This window comes from Apteryx mantelli, chromosome 1 (assembly GCF_036417845.1).
Source record: "Apteryx mantelli isolate bAptMan1 chromosome 1, bAptMan1.hap1, whole genome shotgun sequence".
Classification (NCBI taxonomy): domain Eukaryota; kingdom Metazoa; phylum Chordata; class Aves; order Apterygiformes; family Apterygidae; genus Apteryx; species Apteryx mantelli.
In genome coordinates this window covers 134,488,938-134,513,149 of record NC_089978.1, presented here as the reverse complement: position 1 = coordinate 134,513,149, position 24,212 = coordinate 134,488,938, and the positions used below count along the sequence as shown (strand labels likewise).

General features: G+C 38.9%; 1 protein-coding gene across 8 annotated transcripts in view; it reads left to right on the top strand.

Moving 5' to 3' along the window:
• The window catches only part of KPNA1 (karyopherin subunit alpha 1), a 56,341-nt gene extending 32,860 nt beyond the window's left edge, over positions 1–23,481 (top strand). For 7 of the 8 annotated variants that reach the window (XM_067302611.1, XM_067302621.1, XM_067302641.1 and 4 more), the window contains 5 exons: positions 96–174; positions 2,215–2,340; positions 14,782–14,909; positions 15,600–15,778; positions 17,174–23,481. In XM_067302611.1, the coding sequence (XP_067158712.1) occupies positions 96–174; positions 2,215–2,340; positions 14,782–14,909; positions 15,600–15,778; positions 17,174–17,361 (700 nt within the window). In that variant the 3' untranslated portion in view covers positions 17,362–23,481. The remainder of the gene's footprint in view (positions 1–95; positions 175–2,214; positions 2,341–14,781; positions 14,910–15,599; positions 15,779–17,173) is intronic. The other variant, XM_067302648.1, reaches the window with a different exon arrangement.
• The last annotated feature ends 731 nt before the right edge of the window (positions 23,482–24,212 follow it).

Below are 24,212 nucleotides of genomic sequence, written 5' to 3'. Positions count from 1 at the left end.
GGGAATTTTTCCCTGGCTAACGTTCCTTCCCTGCGGAGGTAAAGATGGAGATGCTTTAGGATGGTTAACACTAAATTTTTCTTTGGTAATTTTAGGCACAGCGACTACAAAGTTGTATCTCCTGCCTTACGAGCTGTTGGGAACATTGTAACAGGAGATGATATCCAGACCCAGGTATGGATTCACTGGTATCGTACTGCTGATTTTCTCTCTTAATTGTGGTAACTTATAGACAAGCACCTCCACTTGTTCCTTTTGAAGCCTGAAAGTGAAGGATTGATGACACTAGTTGCCTCAAAACGCACGGTGGTTTTCTTAGTTTTTCTCTTCAGTCCTGAACTGCAGCAGCCTTATCTGGGATTCTTGCATGGCTATGCAGTACCCTTCGAGCCTTTCTTTTTTGGTTTCTTTAAAGCAAGTCTGCCTCTTAGGCTGCATTTTATGTTGAATGATGTGTCATGTTAGAGCCATTGAAGGCCTGTCACCTCTCATGCTGTTGACAGTCTGTGATGAACATGCCAAAAAGTATCTGGTCAGGTTTGGATGGCATATAACAGAGTCTGGGCACGTGCTTGGAGAAGCATCAATAAGAAGCAGCGGCTCCCAGTTGTTTGGAATTAAACTGGGAAGTAGGAACCTGATGCCTCATCCTCCCAATATTAGGTTGTCATCCTGCTGCTTGGTAGGCTTGACAATGAAACCGGAGACAATGATGAGTTAGCAGCAACAAGACACTGTTTGGCTATCTTATCACTCGTGCTGGAATTTTGCATAATTTTGTGATTGTTATGTTTGCTTTGTAGCTGAGTTGCATAAGCATGCTTGTATTTTCTCACGGGTTTCTTTGTTTCACAAATCGGTCATAAGAATGATTTGGAGGTGCGTTTGGTGGTTTCATAGTTTCATTAAAGATAAAACCACGCAGACTCACTAAATCATATGTGTTGCAGGTCATTAAATACTGCATAAATCTTAAATTCCAGTTCAGCAAATTGTTTTGACTTTTTTGCTGCACATAATTTTTAAAGAGGATTGTACCATCAGCATTCCTAAAATTCTAGAGAGCTATTTAAATAAGATAGCTTGATAGTCCCACAGGCAAACTATGCTGTATGCCAAAGGGGGGTGAGGGGAAAGGAGGCAGAATACATGTAAAAAAAATCTTTAGATCTGGGAGGGAGAAGGAAGGACCCAACTTTGACAGTCAATCTGAGCATGTAAGCAGGATACAAGCCAAGTGCCTGAAAAGTTCTCTGTGCAGCCTCAGAGCACAAACCTACCTTTACTTAATATCTCATTTCCAACTAATGACAACTGCCAGTGTTTGAAGATGGCCAAAAATGTAGACAATATGTTTGAGGGGAAAAAAGAAATCTTTTCCATCCCCAATGCATAACTGATTAAAAACCTGAACCATAATCTTTGTGTGTGTGGTGTGGTTTTTTTTTTTTTAATTTGGAGCAAAAGGTTTTTAGGACTATGTGCAGAGCCAAGGAGGAGGAGAGAGATGAGCAAGGAGATTCAGTCCACAAATTGTAAAACTACCATGTTTCTTCATAAGCTCTTCATATTTTTGACTTACTTGTAGGAGTTTGCAACTTAATTTAAAATTTGTTTATTATTCAGTCATTGAATCCTGTTCCATTTCAGAGAGGTCAAAAAGCCCTTCAGTATCAAACATTACGGAATCAAGTATTCTGTCTGGTAACATACCTATTTTGAGGTGTGTTCTCTTGTATTTGCTGGGCACTTAAAATTTGATTTTGCAAAGACAGGTTTTTCCGCAACATTTCTGTTCTCTGCTGTACACTGGCAGCAATCTGCCCTCCATGCCAGCTGATGTAGGAAACAGAAGCAGTTAGAGCTTCCAGGTATACCAAAATATGGAAGTCAAGAATACAGGAAAATCTTCCCAACTTACCTTGTTCTGTTCAGGTGACACCTAAAATATAGTGAAGGCATGATCCCTGACCTAATTGCTCAGTTGTTTTTCTTGCTAGCTTTCCTGCATTAAAAGCACACATTTCTTAGTTCTTGCACTGTGGATCTTTTATTGTTTTTGTGTTATTTATTGTTCATTTTTTGTTTGATGATGTTTGATGATTTAGAGATCATCTGTTGGGAGATACTTTAATTCTTGGCAACGCTATTCCTTATTCCAGGTGATTTACTATCCTAAATCTAGTCTAAGGTGTGTTTTTCCTTTGTACACAGGTAATTCTGAATTGTTCAGCCCTGCAGAGTTTACTGCACTTGCTAAGCAGCCCAAAAGAATCTATCAAAAAGGAAGCATGCTGGACAATATCTAATATAACAGCTGGCAACAGAGCCCAGATCCAGGTAACTTTTTCAGCTATGATCAGTAACCTTTGTCTTGCAGGCCAGAAGAAACACACATCAGGTGACACACTTTTTTTGTTTATGAAATGCGTGTTTGTGCGTATACACAATCACACAAATATATACTTTTAAGCAGAAATATGTTATAGGCCCTGTGCATGTTTAGAATGTTTCAATAGCCCAGTCATCTGTCAGATGCAAGTTAGATCTATTTAAGGTTATAGGTATCTGCAGATTATAAGAAGGGAGAGACAGTCGTACCAGAGAATGACAAAACAAGGCTGATAAATATGCAAGATCCCCATCAAGACAGTTGAATTAAAGATTCTTCATCTAAATTAAATTAAATTTTTCTAAGGATATATTTTTCAATGCTCTTCACCCTCACTGGATATAGGGACTACTTTCAGAGCTTGAAGCAGCAGCATGAGAGTCTAATTGGAGGCATCTGTTCTTTGATGAATGTGAATAAATAGTAGAAATACTAGACATCAGAAATATTCTTCTCATTCATTAGTTAACCAGGCAGAAACAATGCGTGCTCACACAGAACGTAAGCCAAGTCCCTTGGCAAAGATGGCCTAGGAGTACTCCTTTCTTCCATATCCTTCTCCTTGGAAGCCAGTCTGACACCTGCTAGCCTTTATTTGTTGGCTCTGGATTATTTATTCTGTATGGTGAGAATTAGCATGAAATGGTTAACCCTCTTCAATTAAGGGAGAGGATTACTTCTCTTCTTGCAGATGACTTGCAGGAGATTGTAAAAAGGCTGCTGTTTTTCTGAGGAAAATGTGTATTACATGCTTTGCAGGTGGTATTTGCAATCCTTCAGTTATACCTCTCCCTTATGAAGAACACTTAGCTGCTGAAAGGACAGCATAACATTTTAATACTTCTAATGAGAAGGTCTCTGTCCACATCTCTGAAAGACTAGGAAATAAAGCTAATACTTTTGAGGAAGATAACTCAGTCTCTGATAAGCTTCCTGGAATTAAGCATCAATGTTCTTCTAATTTTAGAGATGCACATGTTAGAAAATGAATAGACAAGAAAACAAAAACTTATGAAGGTGGAAAACTGTGTAGGTCTTTCTCATCTGATGCAAGGATGTGATTAAGATGAAAGTGGAACTGAGGCCAAAGCTGAATGTATGAGGAAAAAGTCCTATATAAAATCAGCAAGTATATCCCTGTTTTAACCTGTATCAGCAATTGTGATTGCTGTACAATCAGCAGTGTAAGACAGTAGGTAGCGTAGCCACAACCACTTGTAGTAAAGTAAAAATATATTTGTCTTTGCTTGTCTTGCAGTGAAAATCTTTTGGCTTCCTTATCCTTACTACCTTAGAAACTGCTGCTCCTCAAGGTTTCTAATTAGAAGGCTACTGCTGCTTTTCTTGGGAAGCCTAAGAGAGTATTTTCTGGGGAACAGTCCCCCACAACCCATGTCTTAATTTTGTGTTTCTCCAAGTCCGTCTGAGAAGTGGTTTAGGAGGCACAATCATGTAGGAATGTTGCAGCCTCAGAAAAAGAAGTGCTTGAGAAAATCAGAGGGATATTCATAGAAATCATTCCATTAAGCGATAAATATCTGAAGTAGCAATAGAAAGTGAAATTCATGATTAGAGCATCTTTTCAAAATGTCAGTTTCTCTATTTTCATATTCTTGATCTATTGAAGATATAATTGTGAGGAGTCCTAGAGATAATTTATATTCTAGTACACCTAGAAACTATTTCAACAGAATATTCCCTTTTGTGACTTTACCATAAGTATTCATTGTACCACATCATCCTATTCATTGTACTGTGCCATCATGTTCAAGTGAAGGAATAAGTGCCTGTCCTTGCTTGCGCAATATTCTTAAACCTTTAAAATTGAGGCTTTAAGTGGATAGTCAAACTACAGTCTTGATAAGCCTCTGTCTTCTAAACTGTTGTCCCATCTTTACTTGAAAACAAGAGGGGATGAAGTAGTCTCTCCTTTGACAAATGTTAGCAAAACTTGCCTAATCTTTCTAAATAAAATTGTTGGGTGCAAGTGGGCATGTGTCTATTTAGCAGTTTTTAAAGGTTTTGGAGTGTCTTATCACCAGCTTTAGATCAGCCTCCTTTCTACTGAGAACAGATTTGAATTGCTTTATGACTTGGAAAGGGGGAGGTGCAAGGCAGAGGGATGAGCATCAGTGCTGTGAGCCACTGATATCACACCTTAATCTGTAGCAGGTGATCCTTCAGAAGTACAAAAAAACCTTCAGCTCTGCATAGAAAAATAGTTGTGATGGTTGTCTGGGCAGAAGATCTCTTTTTCTGGGTTCGTGCATCAGGAAGAAAGTGTCAACCAAATCAACAAAATACATTTAGAGTTAGAAGAATCCAGTCTAAACCAGCTGCCTTAGGATATGTCACAGACAAGGTTGGAATCCTGTTGATGAATGTTTGCATTCAAGCCCAGGAAGAAAATGTGAGAAGAAACTTATTTAAAGTGAAAGCTGTAAAAGTTCCTCATTTAAGAACCACTGAGGCCCAATTCAGAGTAACAGAGCTGTATTTGAACGCCAAGCCATGCATGTATAGTTAGTGAAACACTGACTATCCTAAGTGCATACCCAGTTCAATCTAAACTGACAGCTATAAAACTGAGTTTTTAAAAAAAAGCACCTCTGATCCTGAGCAGGAGATAAATATCTTGGTAATTAAGACATTTTGCAAATCACGTCCATCATGAAGTTTAGGTTTTTCGAACTGCAGAGGGAGACCTGTTAGGGGAAGGTTGAGAAGTAAAGGACATTCAAGAGATAGGAAATCTTGAGGACACTTCTTAGAAGTATAAATTGGCAATTACAGACATAATTGCAATGATTATATGCTGAAGGGAAGGTTTCATCACAGAGATATAACAATTCCAGAAAGGCTCCAGTCTTTAGTCTCCAGTCACAGCCTGGAGATTTTGTTATGTGAAGTACAAGGTGTGATGAATCCTTCTTTAAGCTCCAGAGCTGAGAGGTCTGCTTTTTCCATAAAATTACTTCTCTGAGGTGTTCCTTCAGACAACTCCTAATTAATGTCAAAATCATTGTAAATGTTTGAGCTGAAAAACAGTTTAAAATAATTTTCTGAAGTTGGAAAATGCTGTTTAGTAAAGTGCTTCTTGAAGATGATCATAAGCCAAAATGGAGAATAAAAGCTTGGTCTGTTTTCAGTAGCTGTGAGGACAAGGGATAATTCCCATCTCTCAAGAATATTTGACTTATTTGAGTTTACGGATGAACCCATCTCATTCATGAGTTTTTTTTTTTTTTTTTTCTTAATGAATTTCAAATAAATCCTTACACATTGTAATGAATTAAAATATGTCTTGAGACTTGGTCTTTCTTACAGAAGGAATTCTAAAATACTAAATTCAGCTCTAAAGTAAATCGTTTTTCTCCCTTCCTTCCCCAGTCCCTCCAAACTACTTGATAGTTCCTTCTAGAGGATACAGACTGTAGCCAGATCCATTCCAATCACACTGTGTTAATCAGATTTTGAACATGCACAATCCTTAGCCGGGAATCAGACTAGAGTATTTTCAGCCCATGATAATTTTTTTCCTGAAAGTTAAATATCTGCATTGCATAGTAAATCACATTATTGCAAGTCACCAGCTGATTTAACTAGTGGGCTGTTATTCCAGAACAGTCAGTGTTTTAGAAACCTATGGAAACTTTTGATAGTGCTCAAGCTGTAATCTAGCAATCACTTCTGCATGCCAAGTTAAAAATTAAATATTTCAGTAAATCTAATAGATACTTTACCTAAGCTATATTAACAGACAGAACTATATTTAGTGTTGTTTAAGATTGCATTGGGTTATACTCCCTCCACCCACCCACTCTAAAGTATAGAAATACAAAGTTAGAGGGAAGGACTTCTATATTCATTTCCACTTTCATATTGCCTTCAATGCTGTTCGGTAGTACACTCCAGAGGCTTTCACTGCCATTTCTAAAAGATAAGACAGCAGCCTATCGCCATTAGAATTGCACTCAAACACAATCAAATAAACTCTTTCAAGTGTTAAAGCAATATAAATTGACATGCATGAAATGTGTGAAAGTAAGTGCTGAAATTTCTTTGTAGCTAATATTAAAGCACAGGAGGTTACTGGATTTTTTTTCCCACCAAAGGTGGAAGTGAAAGCCTTTCAGAGTGTGTTCTCAACAGTATCTAGGCAACAGAAAAGCGTGGTGGAATACAGCAGTCTTTCCCCTCTTTATTTCTGTGCTTTTAAGGTTTGGGTTGGATGTGTATCTCCTGATGCAGTCATGATTGTCACTAAGTATAGTTTTTGTTTGTTAATTTCCTAGTTTGTATACAGCTTTGCTGTACTTCAGTGGATAGCTTCCCCAGTCAGGGAGAAGGGGAGCTCCATCTTCCTGGGAATCAGAAGGAGAACTGCACAACTGAAGCTTAATCCTGACTGTCGACCCTTCTGAAGGGTATGAAAGGCTATCACATGCCTCAGAAAATGTTCTGTGTCTAGCTTTGCAACCTGTTGAAAAGTTACGAAAGGCAGTACACCAGATACTATCTTCCATATCTGACAGTGTGACATCACAGGAGTTCTGTGCTGTTGATAGGTTAAGAAACTTAAAGCTTGTTTTCTGATACACCTTAAATTCTCACAAACACGTCTGGAAACCTGTGTACAGCTAGGCACAGCGGCAACAGGGTCTGTGCCATATTTTTCCTTATGTAGAGTTTCTTATCCTTGCTGAAATAGGACATGGGCAAGTGTAGCAAATGCTACACTGCCTATCACTGAAACCTCTCGAATGAAATGCATTTTTACAGCTTGAGGTAAAGATACAAGCTATGAATTGTCAGAGCCTCTTCTCTGAACAGACCACAGTAAGGTTAGGAACATGGAAAAGGAGTGACACAATGCATACCGTGAGCTGTAGTATATGTAAGGAAACTGTGTACCAAATTATTAAAATATAAAATGTGTTTGGTTCATGCCATAGTTTACATCAGTGATCTAAAATCTTCATGTGTTGCTTGTGGCAGCAGAACTTTAAAATTAAAAAGAAAAATCTAAATTAAGAGCAAAATACAGCATTGCTGACAATGTCACGTTTGGTTTTGTATGTGGACCAGCAGAAGTCAAAGATGAATTATTTTCAGGTTTAAGTATGTGTTTAAATAAAAGATCTGTTTTCAGGTTTCCACATTTGGTGAATCCCATACATCATACCGTATTGAGGGCAGCAGAGCTTTAATTCCTTTATCCTATATGGAAACCTCACCAGTCAAAGCAGCTTATATTGCTATCTCTTTTGTAGGACAAACCCTGAAGGTTGGAGACACCTCAGCAAGGTGCTGTTCATTATAGTGCAGGTTCTTACTGACAGCAGTAGCAACCTTGTCTAAACTGGCTAGTAGTTTACTTTAAACAGGAGTTAGGGTTTTTGAGCTTAGTTGTCTATGTCTATGACATAAAAGTCCATTAGAACTGAGATTTGAAGTACTTTCTGACTCTGAGATGACTGGATTTGTACCAGAATTTGCATGCCATCATATGTGGTGGGTTTGGCCTACAAGTATTTGCTTATTTAAAAAGTAAATCAAATCAAGTAAATAAGGTAACTGGATCACAAGTTACTGAGAATCCCTATGAACTGAAATTTCAGGCCTGAAGGAGAAGAATTTATTAGTAGGGCTACACTAATAGCTGTCAGCTGGGATGGTGACTAATCTTAACTTGCTAAAGGTGATGAGGAAGCTTGCAAGAGCAGGAAGACATAATGATGCTGTAAAACTTCAGTTGTTTTCACATACATGTGATGAATTGTATGTAGACACATGATGCTGAGACTTAATTTTTGCATGTACAGTCACTGTAAGTGACTTTGTGGGAACACTAGTCAAGGAACCTGAAGGAGGAGCAGCAAATTAACTTGGTATGGGACAGCACATAATACTGATTTTAAGATGTCCTTGCAAGGCCACTCTCAATCGTCTTTGAAAGGTCATGGTGATCAGGAGAGGTGTCTGAGGGCTGGGGGAAAGCAAATGTAACTTCAGCCTTCAAAAAGGACATGAACGAGGACCCAGGGAACTCCAGGCCAGTCAGCCTCACCTCCATCCCTGGAAAGGTGATGGAGCAGTTCATCCTGGACACCATTTCCAAGCATATGAAGGATCAGAAGGTGATCAGGAGTAGTCAGCATGGCTTCACCAAGGGGAAATCATGCTTAACCAACCTGATAGCCTTCTATGCTGGAATGACTGGCTGGGTAGATGAGGGGAGAGCAGTGGATGTTGTCAACCTTGACTTCAGTAAAGCTTTTGACACTGTCTCCCATAACATCCTGATAGGCAAGCTCAGGAAGTATGGTCTAGATGAGCAGTTAGTGAGGTAGATTGGGAACTGGCTGAATGGCAGAGCTCAGAGGGTTGTGGTCAATGGCACAAAGTCTAGTTGGACGTCTGTAGCTAGTGGTGTCCCCCAGGGGTCAATACTGGGCCCAGTCTTGTTCAACTTATTCACCAGTGACCTGGATGAAGGGACTGAGTGTATCCTCAGCAAGTTTGCTGGTGATACCAAACTGGGAGGAGTGGCCAATACACCAGAAGGCTGTGCTGCCATTCAGAGAGACCTGGACAGTCTGGAGAGGTGGGCAGAGAGGAACCTCATGAAGTTCAACAGAGGCAAGTGCAGGGTCCTGCACCTGGGGAGGCATAACCCCATGCACCAGTACAGGTTGGGGGCTGACCTGCTGGAAAGCAGCTCTGCGGAGAAGGACCTGGGAGTGCTGGTGGACACCAAGTTAACCATTAACCAGCAATGTGCCCTTGTGGCCAAGAAGGCCAATGGTATCCTGGGGTGCATCAGGAAGAGTGTTGCCAGCAGGTCGAGGGAGGTTATTCTCCCCCTCTACTCAGCCCTGGTGAGGCCACATCTGGAGTAGTGTGTCCAGTTCTGGGCTCCCCAGCAAAGGGCTAAAAAGATGATTAGGGGACTGGAGCATCTCTCTTATGAGGAAAGGCTGCGAGAGCTGGGCCTGTTTAGCCTGGAGAAGAGAAGACTGAGAGGGGATCTTATTAATGTATACAAATATCTAAAGGGAGTGTGTCAAGAGGATGGGGCCAGACTCTTTTCAGTGGTGCCCAGCAATAGGACGAGAGGCAACGGGCACGAACTGAAACAGGCAGTTCCATCTGAACATGAGGAAAAACTTCTTTATTGTGAGGGTGACAGAGCAGTGAAATGGGTTACCCAGAGAGGCTGTGGAGTCTCCATTCTTGGAGCTATTCAAAAGCCAGCTGGACAGGGTCCTGGACAATATTGACCCTGCTAGGTGACCCTGCTTGAGCAGGGGGGTTGGACTAGATGATCTCCAGAGGTCCCTTCCAACCTCAACTGTTCTGTGATACTTACTGAAGAGCTGTTCCCTAATGTTGACTATAATGTATTTACATTTAATATCATTGCAGATGTAATAAATTTCAGACAATTCACTTTTATTTAGCTCCATTTTTAAAATCAAATACTATAAAGTGAAGAAGCTTAATAAAAAGAAATAAAAAGGATATAATGTTTTCAAGAGGTAGACAACCCTCTTGCAGAGTCAAAGCAAATGAATATTTTCTATTAAAAAAAAAAAAGACACTTAAGTCCACAAAAAAGCTTTCATGACTAACCAATAAGGTTGGCTAGGTAAATAGCCTTCAAAAACTTGAAGTTATGTCTAAATGAGAAAAACAGGTAGCAGCACAGAATGTGGCAAACTGAGTATAAAAATATAGTAAGATGAATTCAGAGACTGTTGGGAAACAACTTATGGAAAATACAGAAATCTTCTCAAATGTATTTTAAGACTTTGGAACCCTTCTGAAGCATCCAAGGCTCATCCTGCAAAAAGAGGATTCAAACAAGATCATAGAAATGCTAAATGTATTCCTTGTACTAGTGCTCACAGGGTAGGAAACTGGGAAAATTTGATTCCACTAGTCGTCTTTACAAAAAGCGTGTAGGAGGATTTATCTTAACTTGAAGTGTCAGAAGAAATTTTGGAACAAATGAACAGAACAGTAGCAAACTTGGATGGTGTTCATCCAAGATTTCTAAAGGCCCTTACATACAGAATAGTTGAATTCTGATATGCAGCCCCTGTTTTTATATTGGAGAATAGAAGGTGGCAGTTGTGATGCTAACTTTTCCAAAGGATTTCAGGGGTTGCAGAAAACAGTTGTCTGATGTGATAAAATCTGATAAGAAAAAAGTTAGTAGAAACAGATTAATAGACAAGTTATGAAAGTCTGCACAGCTTTTCTAGAGGGAAATCATACTTCACAGATCTTCTTGAGTACTTTGAAGGGCCATTGAGCATCTGAGTAAAGGAAATCCTGTTCATACAGGCTATGTGAATTTCCAGGAAGTTTTCAGCAAAGTCCCTGATCAAGGCCCTGAAAGGAAGTGTGTTGTGAAATAGGAGGAGAAGTCCTCTTGCAAATAAGTGATTAAAATATCTGAAGCATATAGTGAGAATAAATGATCAGTTTTCCAATGGTGGGGAGAACCACACTGGAGTTCTTCAGGTATAAATAATCTAGGAGAAAAAAAGGGATGGTGGTGGGGGGAATGGGATGGGACAACGTTTGCTGGTGATTTTAAGCTATTCAGGGTTGTAAAAATGACGGCCAGCTTTGCTGAAGGACTATGTGAGATTCCAAGCGTTATAATTCAAGATGGAATTCAGTTCAGACAAATGTGAAAGGATGCACTTCGGGGAAAATTTTCAGTGCTAAATTCATGTATTAAAGGATGGGCTGTGGATTAGCTATTATGTAGAAAAGAGATTTAGGGATTACAAGTATTTTGAATATGTTGGCTCAGTGCCTCCTAGCAGCCTAAAAACAACTTAAATATTAGAAATCAACAGGAATGTAATGAAGGACAAAAAGGAAATCCTCATTCTGGTTCTAGTATAAATCTCTGATTGGGTATGCAATGGATAGCTCTGATGCGTATGCAGACCCATTTTAAGAGGATATAGTAGCGGATGGTAAGGAGAACCACAAAATATGGACTAGAATCATGAGTGGCATTGGAGAAGGTGAACAGGACATGACTGTTCTTTGCTTTTGAACAAGATCTCAAACGAAGATGTATCAGAGAAACAAATAGATGCCATGTTCAGAACAAGCAAACAGATATCTTTTCATATGATTGCAGTAAAACCGGATACTCAAAAAAAAGTTAAGCTGAAGAGAGTTTACACTCTGAAGGGAGTTACACATGAAGAGAATTTATGTTCTTTCCTAAGCATCTGCTAGTGGTCACTGTTGTAAGCAGGGTGTGAGTATGTTTTGTTCTTACAAGGAAACACAACAGTAATTTAGATCGAAAACTGCTACAAATGGTGTGGTTTTAGAAGCGTTTCTTTAAATTTTTGTTACCCCATTGGTCTGCTGTTATCAGACACCATTAAAAATTTGAGTCACCTTCAGAGGACATTGATAAATAAAAGCATTGCCATACATCAGCTGCTCAGAAAGAATGTTTAAACATCTTTTAGTTTATGGCAAGTATGAGGCAGTTAACCACTTTTCTCAGGAAGGGCCAACAGGAACAGAGGAACATGTAGACAGTTGACAAAGAGTAGGTGAGATGTGCAGTAGTTTGTACATCAGTCCTTAGTTTACAACTTGAATTTAATTTTTGTCATTTCTGTTTTACTTCTGTGACATGTTTTTAAAGCTGTTGAACTGAAATCCCTGTACTGCGATGTTTTCATTTTGTGTGAAAACTGTGCTAATTTTGAGCATTTTTTGTATGTACTACATTTACTTTAGTCTTCTACACACTTCCACAAGTCAGACGCACAACACAGTAATACTGACAAGCTCATTTGAATTAACACTTTCTAAATCCTCAGAAATTCTAAGCCTCTCATCCTACTGCAGTCTTTTAGGGTTTCACTCTGCCTGAGGTTTGCTTTTCCTTAAAGACCAAAACAAATACAAACTCTAGTTTAATAGCTTGCTATTTTGTCCCTTAGAAGAAATTTAATTTTGAAGGAAAACATGGCCTGTACCTATGTTAACTGTTGTTCCCACTCAAAGTATCACAGAGCTAGGAATCATTATGCATTCTAGTTTTCTTTCAAGAATAACTGCTGTGAGTAAGGCTGTATAACATGGTGTTTAAAATAATAGATGGTGCTGGCACTTCCTCTGTATTAACACTTTATCGTTTCTACCCTAGTGGAGCTTAACTGGACTTCTGAAATCTCGTGAAGCATATTTAAGCATATATTAATATATTAAGCATATATTAAGCATTTTGTGATTCTCCCATTCGCTGCCCTCCTGTTGCTAGTTCCCTTTGTTCTGGAACTCTGCCAATATTTACAGGTTTAAATTTAAAGTTTTTAAGTAACTTTCTTTTGGCATTAAGAAAGGCTCAAAGTATGTAACTGCATGTCAGCTAAGATGTGCTCACTTAGTTGCATGCTATCATGTCACATAGCTGACCCTGGTACTTACGAAAAAAGTTGGTTTTAATAAGACACTTTCTAAGGAAAGAAATCCCTTGTAAAAGTTTTCTTTTGTGTGGAGGGATTTAAGAAGCAATAAAGAGATTTTTGGTTTACATTTTTTTTGGTAGAATAGTAAAATACTAATGTCCTGACATATCCTATCATATTCACATTCTTTGACTCTCTAGCTCTCTCTGTAGAGAATATTTCAGAATGTGTGCTATGTTTTTATATTTATAAAAATGAAGTATCTTTTTCTGGCAAAATATAAATCAGGAGAAAAAAATGCATCCTGTGTTCTGAAAAAAAATTTTTTTTTAAACTAGCTGGCTCCTATTTACAACCTACCATTTACAGTATTCACATTCAAAAATTTCAGTTCAGGACTTTTTGCTAAACATTCTTTACAAAGTGTGAATCTAATATAACATGAGGTGATGGAGGTGTAATTGAAAGGACAAAGCTGCAAATCAGGATTTCTGTAACTGTCATTGATACATCTTTTATAATCTGAAATTAAAAAAAATTGAAATTTCAAAATGTTCAGCAAAGACAAAGGGTGATGTCTGATGCTTTCCTTCAAAACATGCTATCATACACTATAGAAATGAAGTGTTGGCATTATGGTCAACATAACCATGAGATGTGTTCCTGAAAGATATATGAAACCATAATGTGTGTTTTTTTTTTTTTTTTTTCTATTCCACCATTACTGTTTATTTAAACAACTGTCCTTTGGGGAAATGGAGTATGATGGCAGGATCATACAGGCTATAGTTTCCAGTGTCTTGAACCCTGTAGAGAATGAAAAAGAATTCATGTAGAATCTTCTCACTCTCAATGGACTTTTTTTTTCTCAGTCTAACACAAATATGAAACATTTTAATGTTAGAAAACAGCAAAATGTAAGAAAATGTTTTTCTTAACCAATTCCAGTTCTTTTTGAGTTGTGTTTTATGGTAGTTGCCAAGATGGTACAGTGTTTTTACTTCAGGGCCCCAGATTGCCATATTAGAGGTGCAGATCCTGTGGTAAAAGAGACAGTGTTCCATGGGACTATTGACCTGGTTGGTGCAAAGGATGGATTGACTATAGCTTTATGCTGTGTTAAATCTGATTGATTGAAAAGGATCTCTTTGGCTTTCTTTGAATTTGTCTTTACCAGTTCTGTGATGACATATATTTATAAAATGGTAGTTTAAAAATGAAATCCTAAGCTTTTGCTCTTTTGAATGAGGTTTATGAAGATGTTTCAGATCCTCGTCATAAATGTGTAACTAAAATTGTTTCATTGGTCTGTTACTGCAAAAGGTTATTTTCCAGAGGAAGTTACTAGAAACTTTGAACTGCTGACTTAAATACTGATTTGGCTGATACCAGATTGATAGGCTAAGCAGTTAACCATATTACTAAGCTATCTTTTGCTTTGTCTTTTTCATGAGGAAAGACTATATTGATCCTTGCTTGTTTTGAGGAGCTTTTTAGTCCTTACAATATGTTCTCTCTTTGCTCTGTTGTCTTACTTAATAGAAATATAATATGATGCAGAGCTTTATGGGGCTTTCTTCCCTGTTTAGGGGGCTCTAATGATGTAATGGTTTAATGACTTAATAGTAGATTGGTTTATGATCTGGAAAAACAAGGGAAGTATGGCATTCTTTGTTATTATGGTATAATTAAGTAACACATGAAGTACGGTAGTCACTTCAGTTTGATTTTGAGTTGCTTTTGGGATCAACACAGACCCCAGTGATAATAAGGGTTTAGAATGTAAAGCTGAAAATTGTTTTTTGCCCCTTGAGCAGTAATGTTTCATTGTTTTATGTATTGTGTTGAACATGGACATTAAGTAGCTCAGGACAAGGAAGTTATTTCCCATTTTCATTATAACCCCTGTGTCATTTCTTTTTGCAGACAGTCATAGATGCCCATATCTTCCCAGCTCTTATAAATATTTTGCAAACAGCTGAGTTTCGGACAAGGAAAGAAGCTGCGTGGGCAATCACAAATGCAACATCTGGAGGCTCTGCTGAACAGATCAAGTATGAAATAGTGCAAATCTTTCTATGTAATTGAGTGAATTAGTATTTGTGCAAGGTGTCATACTAATAACCTAGAAGCTGGAAAACCTTTTCTAGAATTGGTACAGTCTTGACAGCACCTGTGTACAGTTCCATATGCTTCCAATGTTTGTCTCTACTGAGACCATGTCTTTAGATTAAGTCATGAAAGAGCCATTCATTCCTGTATGGAGAAATCACATAAAAATTTCAGTTGCAATGCTTTTTCTTAAATTGAACCCTTTCTTTTAAAGACCTACATGAAACTTTTTGACTCATTTCTTAGTGGTCATTGTAGAGTATAACAAAGTTCATTAGCAACCTAGAGAGAAATAGCATGAAGACCTATTCCCAAGCCCCTGAGACAAGGGCATCATGTGCATTGTATTTCCTATTTAACTTGTACCAGTATACATGCTCATATACAATTTCTTGATATTGTTATAAAACAAAATATTTATATCTCTCTCATATAGAGATAGATATGAAATATCTTTAAGATATTTTATGTTATAGCAGAATTGACTAGATATAAACAGATGCCCATAATTGCTCCCATCAAGTTGATATTTCATCTGATTGTTTTGGTTCTTAGTCTAACTAACTGCTTAAATGGCTACACCAACAATAATATTACAGACAATTGACTGGGTTCTGTGTGGTGTTTTTCAGGTATTTAGTAGAACTGGGATGCATCAAACCTCTCTGTGACCTCCTTACAGTAATGGACTCAAAGATTGTGCAAGTAGCACTGAATGGGCTGGAGAATATCCTGAGGCTTGGAGAGCAGGAATCCAAACGCAGTGGCACTGGCATTAATCCTTACTGTGCTCTTATTGAAGAAGCATATGGTATGAGCAAAACATCTGTGGAGTGCAGTAGTTAAAGCAATGATCATGAACCCCTTAGAGGTTCAGAGACCAGATTCTATTAATTTTCTCATCACTATTATCTGAAAATTAACTGTTCTTAGACAAGTGTCCATTTATCAACGTGCTCCATCTTTTACATGATTCTTGTCTGCATGTAGATTGGACGCAGTGTATATAGATCTCTTTTTCTGTCTTTCTTTTCACCCTGCTGGTGATTTGGGGTGTCATTCAGCCTCGATAGCTTCCCTCCACAGCAGATAAAATTCAGGCTCTCTGCTCTGTCACTCAGGTTTCAGGCCTTTCTCTTCCCTCTCTACTGACCGGTAGAATTTTGGCAGCAAACAGCAACTTCCTGGTTTGTTCATTTTATTTAGTCTTTGCTGTGCTGAGGTTGTAGCACATGCTGGCATCATTCCATCCTAATTCTGAAGTATTGCTGGTCTTAAGGTTTGTATCCTCTAAGTGGGTCAGAGGTCTTCTCAATTCACTCTGGCCATTTTCTGTTTTGTGTGGTATATCTGGGTTCACCTCAGCTGTTTTTCTCAGCAGAACTAAGTATTACTGAGGAAAACATAATCTTGTTGTTCCATGACAGAAATGATAGGACTATCTAGAAGTGTGAAGGTGGACAGCTTGTAAATTCCTAGTATTAGAGATTTACTACAGTGGCTAAGACTTGAATTTCATTATAACATTGTTCCTGGGTATCAAAGATAGTTCAGCTCGCTGTAGTATTTTAATCTCTTTCTGACTACAAGGCCTGAGTTTGACCACCTGCTTAATGTCTGCACAGAAACTGTTTGCCGGAGTTTAGCTGCACTTTATATACGCATTATATATTAAGTAGCAGCGCCTCCATCCTTGGAAGTTTTTGAGACTTGCTGGACAAAGTCACAGTTGACCTAATCTAGTGTTGGTAGTAGTTCCATGCTGCGCTGGAGGTTGGACTAAATAATTACCAGAAGTCTCTTCCAACTTGCATTTCTGTGATTCTGTGCTAATGGCCTTTGCAAACAAAAGTACTGTGAGAATGCCTTCAGCAAACATGATCCTAAAAGTCTGTTCAGAAAAATCTCTGAGGCCTTGTTTTCCAGATCTCCAAGCCTGTCCTTGATCTGATTTGATTGAGTGGGAGAGAAGAGGCAGACAAAGTATGAAATACATTGTATAGTTACAGGGAAACTGTGTACTGCAATCTGTTTTTCCTTGGCTATGGAGAACACAAGTGGTGGAAGGGTCTCTATAGTGGGACCTTTTTTTTTCAGAAGGTGGGAGAGAATTGTTATGAAACTTGATGTTCACAGCAGACTGAAAATGAATATGGTCATCTGCTTTCACTGAGCTTTAATTTTTATGTGCTTCTTTTCTCTACAGGCCTGGACAAGATTGAATTCCTACAGAGCCATGAGAATCAAGAGATTTATCAGAAGGCCTTTGATCTGATTGAACACTACTTTGGGACGGAGGATGAAGACAGCAGCATTGCCCCACAGGTGGATCTCAGCCAGCAGCAGTACATCTTCCAGCAGTGTGAGGCTCCCATGGAAGGCTTCCAGCTCTGAGGTGTCCTTATGCTGAGTGCTCCTCTACCTAGCCAATCCTGTTGTCGAGCCACAAGCCACCCGTGGAGTGATTCTCTCAATGTTTTCCATAACCCTGTTTGCGCTCATTCGCTTGCCTTGTGCACATGCTCTTACATATGTCTGGAAAACCTTTGGCTCTCCGTGGCAGGATGCCCCCTCCTTGGCAAGGGGTCACCAGAATCACCCTTCTTCTGTAGATTCTGAAACCTCTCCACTGTCGTCTTTGTGGAGCAGAGGCACCTTTCTATACTTTGAGATATTCCCTACTCCTATTACAGGAAAATAATCCCTCTTCTGCTAGCCCCCACACTCCTGGTATCCAAGATGAGGCTGCCTTTTTTGTGCATTTGCTGCAGTGTGTGCCTGCAGTCCAGGAAGACATTCAGACTTTCTGAGAACCTAGCTTAATTCATTTCCCATACTCTTCCCTGGATGCCTCTTTGGATAGTGGTGTGAGATGTGTTAAATCTTGAAATGCAATGTATCTGCTTTGCTGTATGTGGCAGCCTGGGTTACTGGCATATAGAACATGTTACAAATAATGGAGTAAGTTCTCTATCCCCTGCAACAACAGGCTACAATGGACGTTTTCTGGGTCTTAAGAATACCGAACACATCTGGTCCTATCCTTTCTCAAAACTGAGCTCCCAAGCTGGATTGCAGGCCACTGTGGAGATTTGTATACCCTCCCAGTCTTTCCTTTTCACCAAAAAAAAAGAACCTGTGAATATGTCACTCTTACCACGTCCCCAGAAATGACTTTCCAAACCAGCTTCCAGAATGGAGAAACTACCCCTGTTTCTGCTTCCCAACTCAGTATGACCCAACCGGGCCTACAGCCCTTTCTGACTTCATGCACCCAAGTCTGTCTTTGGTAATGTAGTTATGGCTGAAAATTTCCTGTCTGCCTCTTTACATTTTTACGCAGCTTGACTCGAACAGATTTCTCTTCTGAAAAAATACCTTCTGAATACAAAATCCTAATTTGCAAAACTTAGCACAAGGAGTGTTAGCCCTCCTTTTCATTTTCAAGAGACAGAGCTTCCTCTCCAGCTCGCCTAATGAAATAGAATCCTTCTGGTCAAATCCCTTATTTAAACAACTACAATGACACTACATTCAAAGGATAGTAATATTCCACCCAGATCTGCCTGGCCCTTTCATTTCATTTTCCTTTTGCTGTTTATGGGACTTCAGGTGAATTATCATGGAACACGTGGTTCCTACAGGTGACATCTATACAGCATCACTGACTGCATGACAGCTGTCATCTGCAGCTGTAGACTGCCCTTCTGCTAGCAGCATGTTCTTGGCTCCACACCCTGCTTGGATCACTGATGTCTGGTGCAAAGGCTAGACACTCCTCACTGAGTTCAGCTGACTTTGACAACATACTCTTCACACAACAAGGCAGATGCCACATGATTGAAAGTGACGGTTTCATTTCTGTAAATGCAATCAATTCTCCAGGCTGTGTGCTCCTCCCTGCACTGGGCTATGTTCTTTCAAGCCATTTTGGATGTTTGGACCACACATTTGTCCAGTATAAACATTTCAAAATTGCCACTGACTACTGCAGTGTCATGTACCTGTGGTAAACGTTGTTGGCAGAACTGTCTGCAAGATCCTCCTTATGACTCCTTTCAGTGGCAAGCCACTGCAAAAGCAAAAACAACCGATTGGATACAGAATAATAATAAAAAATAGGTAAATCACCTGTCAAACTGCTGAAAGAAGCTAGGCAAAGGCCTGAACATCAGCTCTGTGTGATCATTATTTAAGTATAGTCTTCAGTTCTGTCTGTGCTTCAGGATGGAGACTCTGACCTGAGTGGCCACTGCAGAAGCCACCTGCCGCCTCCCTAGCTAATCCAGTTGGCCTCCACCTTCCCTCCCCCAGTTATTTTCTCTAGTGCTGCTTTGTGCTGAAGGAACATTTAGTTTACTGCACTTGATCTGTAAATGGACTTCGATTCTTTGTAATTTTAGGGGGTTAAATTTGGTGGTTAATTTAAAAACAAAAACCCCTCAATGTTGCCTTTACATCACATAAATAACTGTGTTTCTCTTTCTTGAAGGGTGATAGAAGCACTGATGAGTAGCAAAATCTTGTTTTAGCTTTTGGATTTTTTTGTGCTGGATTTTTTTACGTGTAAATTTCCAATAACATGTCATTTCTATAAGATTTGTTTAAAATCATGTACCTCTTATTGGATGGTATAAAAATGCTACATATTTTGTAAACAAATCTGAGCAAAGTGTGTGTGTATATATTCTGTATATTCATATATGTATATTCTGTGTATATATACACTTGTGTGTATATATACATATATACACACACACATATATATACACACATGCACATGTGTGTATTTATATACATATCTATATATCTATATATCTCTCTCTATATAAGTGTTTTCTCTTCCAGGCTAGTGAAAACAATGTGGTGCATTGGCGTTCCTCCCTGCCCTCCCCCCCAAGAAAATAATGACAATTGCCTCTAAATGAGTGAATTAAAAAAGAGTCCATTTAAGCTGAATGGTGTGCCTTCCTGTGTAAGGATCCTGGCCCGTGTTTGCTACTTTTGCAGTGGATATGTGAATTCAGAGCAGATAAGTATAAATCCTTAAACTTGGTATGTTTGTTTGAAGTGACAGGTTTGGTTGACACAGGTAATAATGTTGTTGTCATATATACTTAGACTGTGTAAGGCATTTGACTGATACGGCATAACATTTTGACTGAAAACTAAAACAATACAAAAATTAACGTGGCACACATTAAATGGATTAAAAACGTGGCTAACTCATAGGTCTCAATTTAATTTTAAATGGTCTTCCTTGAGTGTATTTCTAGCAGGATCTTCTAGCAACCAGTCCTTGTCCTTGTTTTACTTAGAATTATTAATGACTTGAAAAGAAGCAAAATCCACTTCTAACAAAAGTTGCAAGTTAAATGAATATGGGAGGAAGATCAGACTTGTGAATAGTCAAAGAAACAGCTCAGTGATACAGACTGATTGGAATTATTTGATAAACCAAGGGCAAGCAAACTACTTGCATTTTAATAGAGCTAAATATATAGTGCAAGGTTACTCATCTAATAAAAAACATTCAGGCCACAGATAAAGGTCTCTGTTTTAGAGGAAAAGTACCTCTGAAAAAGATTTGAAGTTGGTTATCAACATGCTAAAAAATTGGGAATAGCAAGAATTATTAAAAGGTTGGAAGATATGTTCCATTCAGATGAGAAATAAGGCACTTTTTACCCTTAAGAGTAACTAATGGTTAGACTGACATTAGAGTAACAAGTGTTATTCTACCAAAAGTGTTATTCCACTGTGTTAGAAACATTAAAACCAATATTCTCTGCTTTCCTAAAGGGCATGCTGCTGTTCAAACAGGAATTAACTCAGGGAATGCTTTCATCAAGGTCACACTGTTTTAAATGATCTGTTCTTGTTTTGTATGCAAGTAGGAAGTAGCATAGTCTAATGTTTAGAGGAGTTGTGTATTTGTTGGAGCAGCAACCAGGAGCAGTTATTCCTTTTGTTGGTAAAGCTCCTAGTGGAACGTGGCAGGCAGATGCACTCTCTTGGGTTTAGGAGGTTGCAAGAGATGATGGGGCAGAAGATTACTGAAAGCTCACACTAAGCCAAGACCACTGTTTGGGGCTTCTGGCAAGATACCACCAACACAATCATTTGAGGCAACTGCTGCCTAGAAACTTCAGCCTGTGTTCAGCCTAAATTCCTGTGTTGGTTCCTTGATCCCAACCAAATATAGCTGAAGTCCCTTCCTTAGTCTTAAGGGAGGGGAGGGAGTTATTGACCCAAGAAAATGTTATGTGCTTTTGAACTTGCTTTTCTGTAACTATCAGTACCAAGACTGTTGAAGAACCAAATCCCATCTTTTAGTCCTAAATATGATGGTGCTGGTGATGCATCTCTGTGCTTCCCTGACAATTTTCAGAACAGCTTTCTTACCTCTGGGAAGTGTGTGTCTCTGTGCTAGCTTTAAGTAATTTCCCATGTCTTCCAGTGAGGTTTACTTCCTTCTGGGATCAGCACAATGCATCATTAGTACCCTTCCATGCCAGTTTTAGCCATGAGATAATAAGGTCTTCCTTCAAATACCTGAGTTTTAGTAGGAAAATAAATGGGACCTCTTTGCTTGCTGCTATGGCTATGTCCATAGGGCTCACACATGCTCTACTGAGGCAGTGTGGTTCAGTTCATCGGTTTTATCATTGCATTGGGAGGTATTTGTTGCCTCTTGAATAGATATAACAATAAGGCATATGATGTAGGTTAATAATTTTACTTTTGAGAATAAATATTACCCTGAATTGTGCTGCAGACCTGGCAAAGGGGAGAAAGTGAAATACTGTTCTAAGGACTTAGTATGTTCCTCTTAATTAGTCAGTGTTAAGATGGTGTAGGCTAAAGCCAGGAGCCAATTAGGTGATACAAACTGTATTAAGAAGTTTTCCAGTCCACTAGACTGGTTGCTTAGGCCAGAAACCTGTGCTCTGTTTTTTAACCATTGCCAAGTGTTTTCTTGGGAGCCATCGGGCTAGGAAAGAAGTGATTTCTTTCATTGTCCTTCTGAGAAGGATTTACTTCATTTTTCTAATACCCAAATACTTTCAAAGAAAATACTTTAATGGTTGAGAGAGGGCTGGAGACTGCACACAGCCCAATGGCTCAGGCTTTTATATGAGACTCTGGAGCTAATGCGGAAGCTGAAAGAAAATGCAAATATGTGCAGTGATGCACAGGTTTTATGGTAGATCCTGAAATGGTGGCGATATCAGACTGATAGAAGGAAAGGATATATGACTACATGGAGCTTCTATAAAGCCATTGGACCCTTGAGTTCAATTTTTGGGTAAACAGGGCATAAAGTGTTTAGATATGTAAGTAAAATGAAAAACTGCTGACTGATGCTGCTCTGAGCTGTTGCTAAGTGATAGACATTTTTATTTGAAATGTTTTACTAGCTGGATGAGTCCAGTTTTATGTTGATAACTAGATGAGGTGCATGACAATTCTGTTCAGAGTGCACTCAAGTGCTTATTGAAAGGGGAATGATTTTGAGAGATGGATGGTTTTAAGCTCTGCCATCAACAAGCATAAATTAAATCACATACAAGTTTCTCTTCATGGTAACCTGAAATACTGTCTACAGTTCATGTTCTCCTTTTTGGTCTTGTTTAAAACATACACAACACATGCACACACTCTGGGAAGATTTTTTTGATTCCCACATCTGGGTTTACTAGTGTGGCACAGAAAGAGAGCTGTCATGAAAGATCCGTTCACTTATCTGCAGTGGAATTAAGCATGACTTGCACTCAGTGCTAACTGAGTGGACAAATCTATGGGAGCCTATTTGGTTTGAGTGACAGCATACTTACGATGGTGACCGTAGGGAGAATCTGATAACAGGTCTTGGAGACATCTGAAGGTTACTAACTTCTGTGGTGGAATGACTGCACAGGTTGGTTGATTGGTTACATCTCATCAATATGAGTGGTACCCAGAACTGTAATCAATAAAAAAGATGGACTGTAGCAGTTGCTTTCTATCTCTAGAGGAAAGGACAAGGTACTAGAAAAGTCTGTGCTGGATATCTCATTGCTTCTCTTTTCCAATTATAAAGACAAGCAAGATGTACCCTGCATTTTTGTAGGGCTTTTATTTCCTTAAGAAATATTGCTAACCTTTAGTAGTACTAATGGTTCAAACAATATTTGTCTCTCACTATCAGAAAGTTCACAAACTGCATCTGTTCAAACATACATGTCTCTTCTGTTTCTAGAGTCCCTAGCGACCAGTTGGCAGGCAGTCCTGGAAAATTATGTGCTTTGGAACAGTCCTGACAGTCCCAATTTACATTTCCTTCCAAGGGAGCTGAAGGGAAGAGGAAAAACACTAGTCTCCAGTTGAAGACTGTTCAGCATGAACAGTACGCAACTATTCTGGGATGAATGCCAGAAATAGGACTGTTGGGAGTAGCTCTCTAAAGGTGTCTGTGGCTCTGCTGTTTCTAAAACTTGAGGCATAAGGTGAAATAAATGATCCTTCTCTTAAGTGGGCTAATGTCATGAAAGCAAAGATGGGGACTTGAAGGGAATAAATGCAAATAAATTTTAGAAAAAAGAGCTCAGTAGCAGAAACTGGAAATGCCTGAATCACTTTCTCACACACTCATGTGCCTCTAGAGAGTTAATCTGATAGTACAGGCTAGAGCTGTTGCTCAGTATTCCTTTAAATACTCTCTATTCCCTTAGCTTGGATTTTTTCTCATCTCACTGTAGACTCTGGTGTAAAAACTGATAGGCTGTCATTTGCAACACATTGATTCTGTGGAATACCACTTCACTATCACTCTCCTCTTTTTATCAAAAGGCAGCAGTTTTTCACAAAAAGTAATCTTTCACTTAAACATAGCCAGAATATATTGGACTGAAAACAAGTAAGCAGGCTTCCTAATGAGTTCTGCTCATTCTGTTGATATTAATGCAGGCCATACGATTATTCCTGACTCAAGGACTACCCTCATAATTGTTCTCTCTTACCCAAAAAGGAACATATGGAATATTCTAAGCAGGCTGTAATAATACAGAGTGCATACAGCCCCTTTCTTCCTGAAGGGACCCAAAGAAGTCAAGTACCCAAGTCATAAGACAGTGATAGTGGATGCCTGTCCAGTGAAAGGTTTTTCACTTGTACAAGTATGGATGTACAAGTGGAAACCAAATGCACTGTTCCTTTTGTGTCCTAGTTATCATAAGTGGTAAGTAAGAGCATAAGACTTGGTA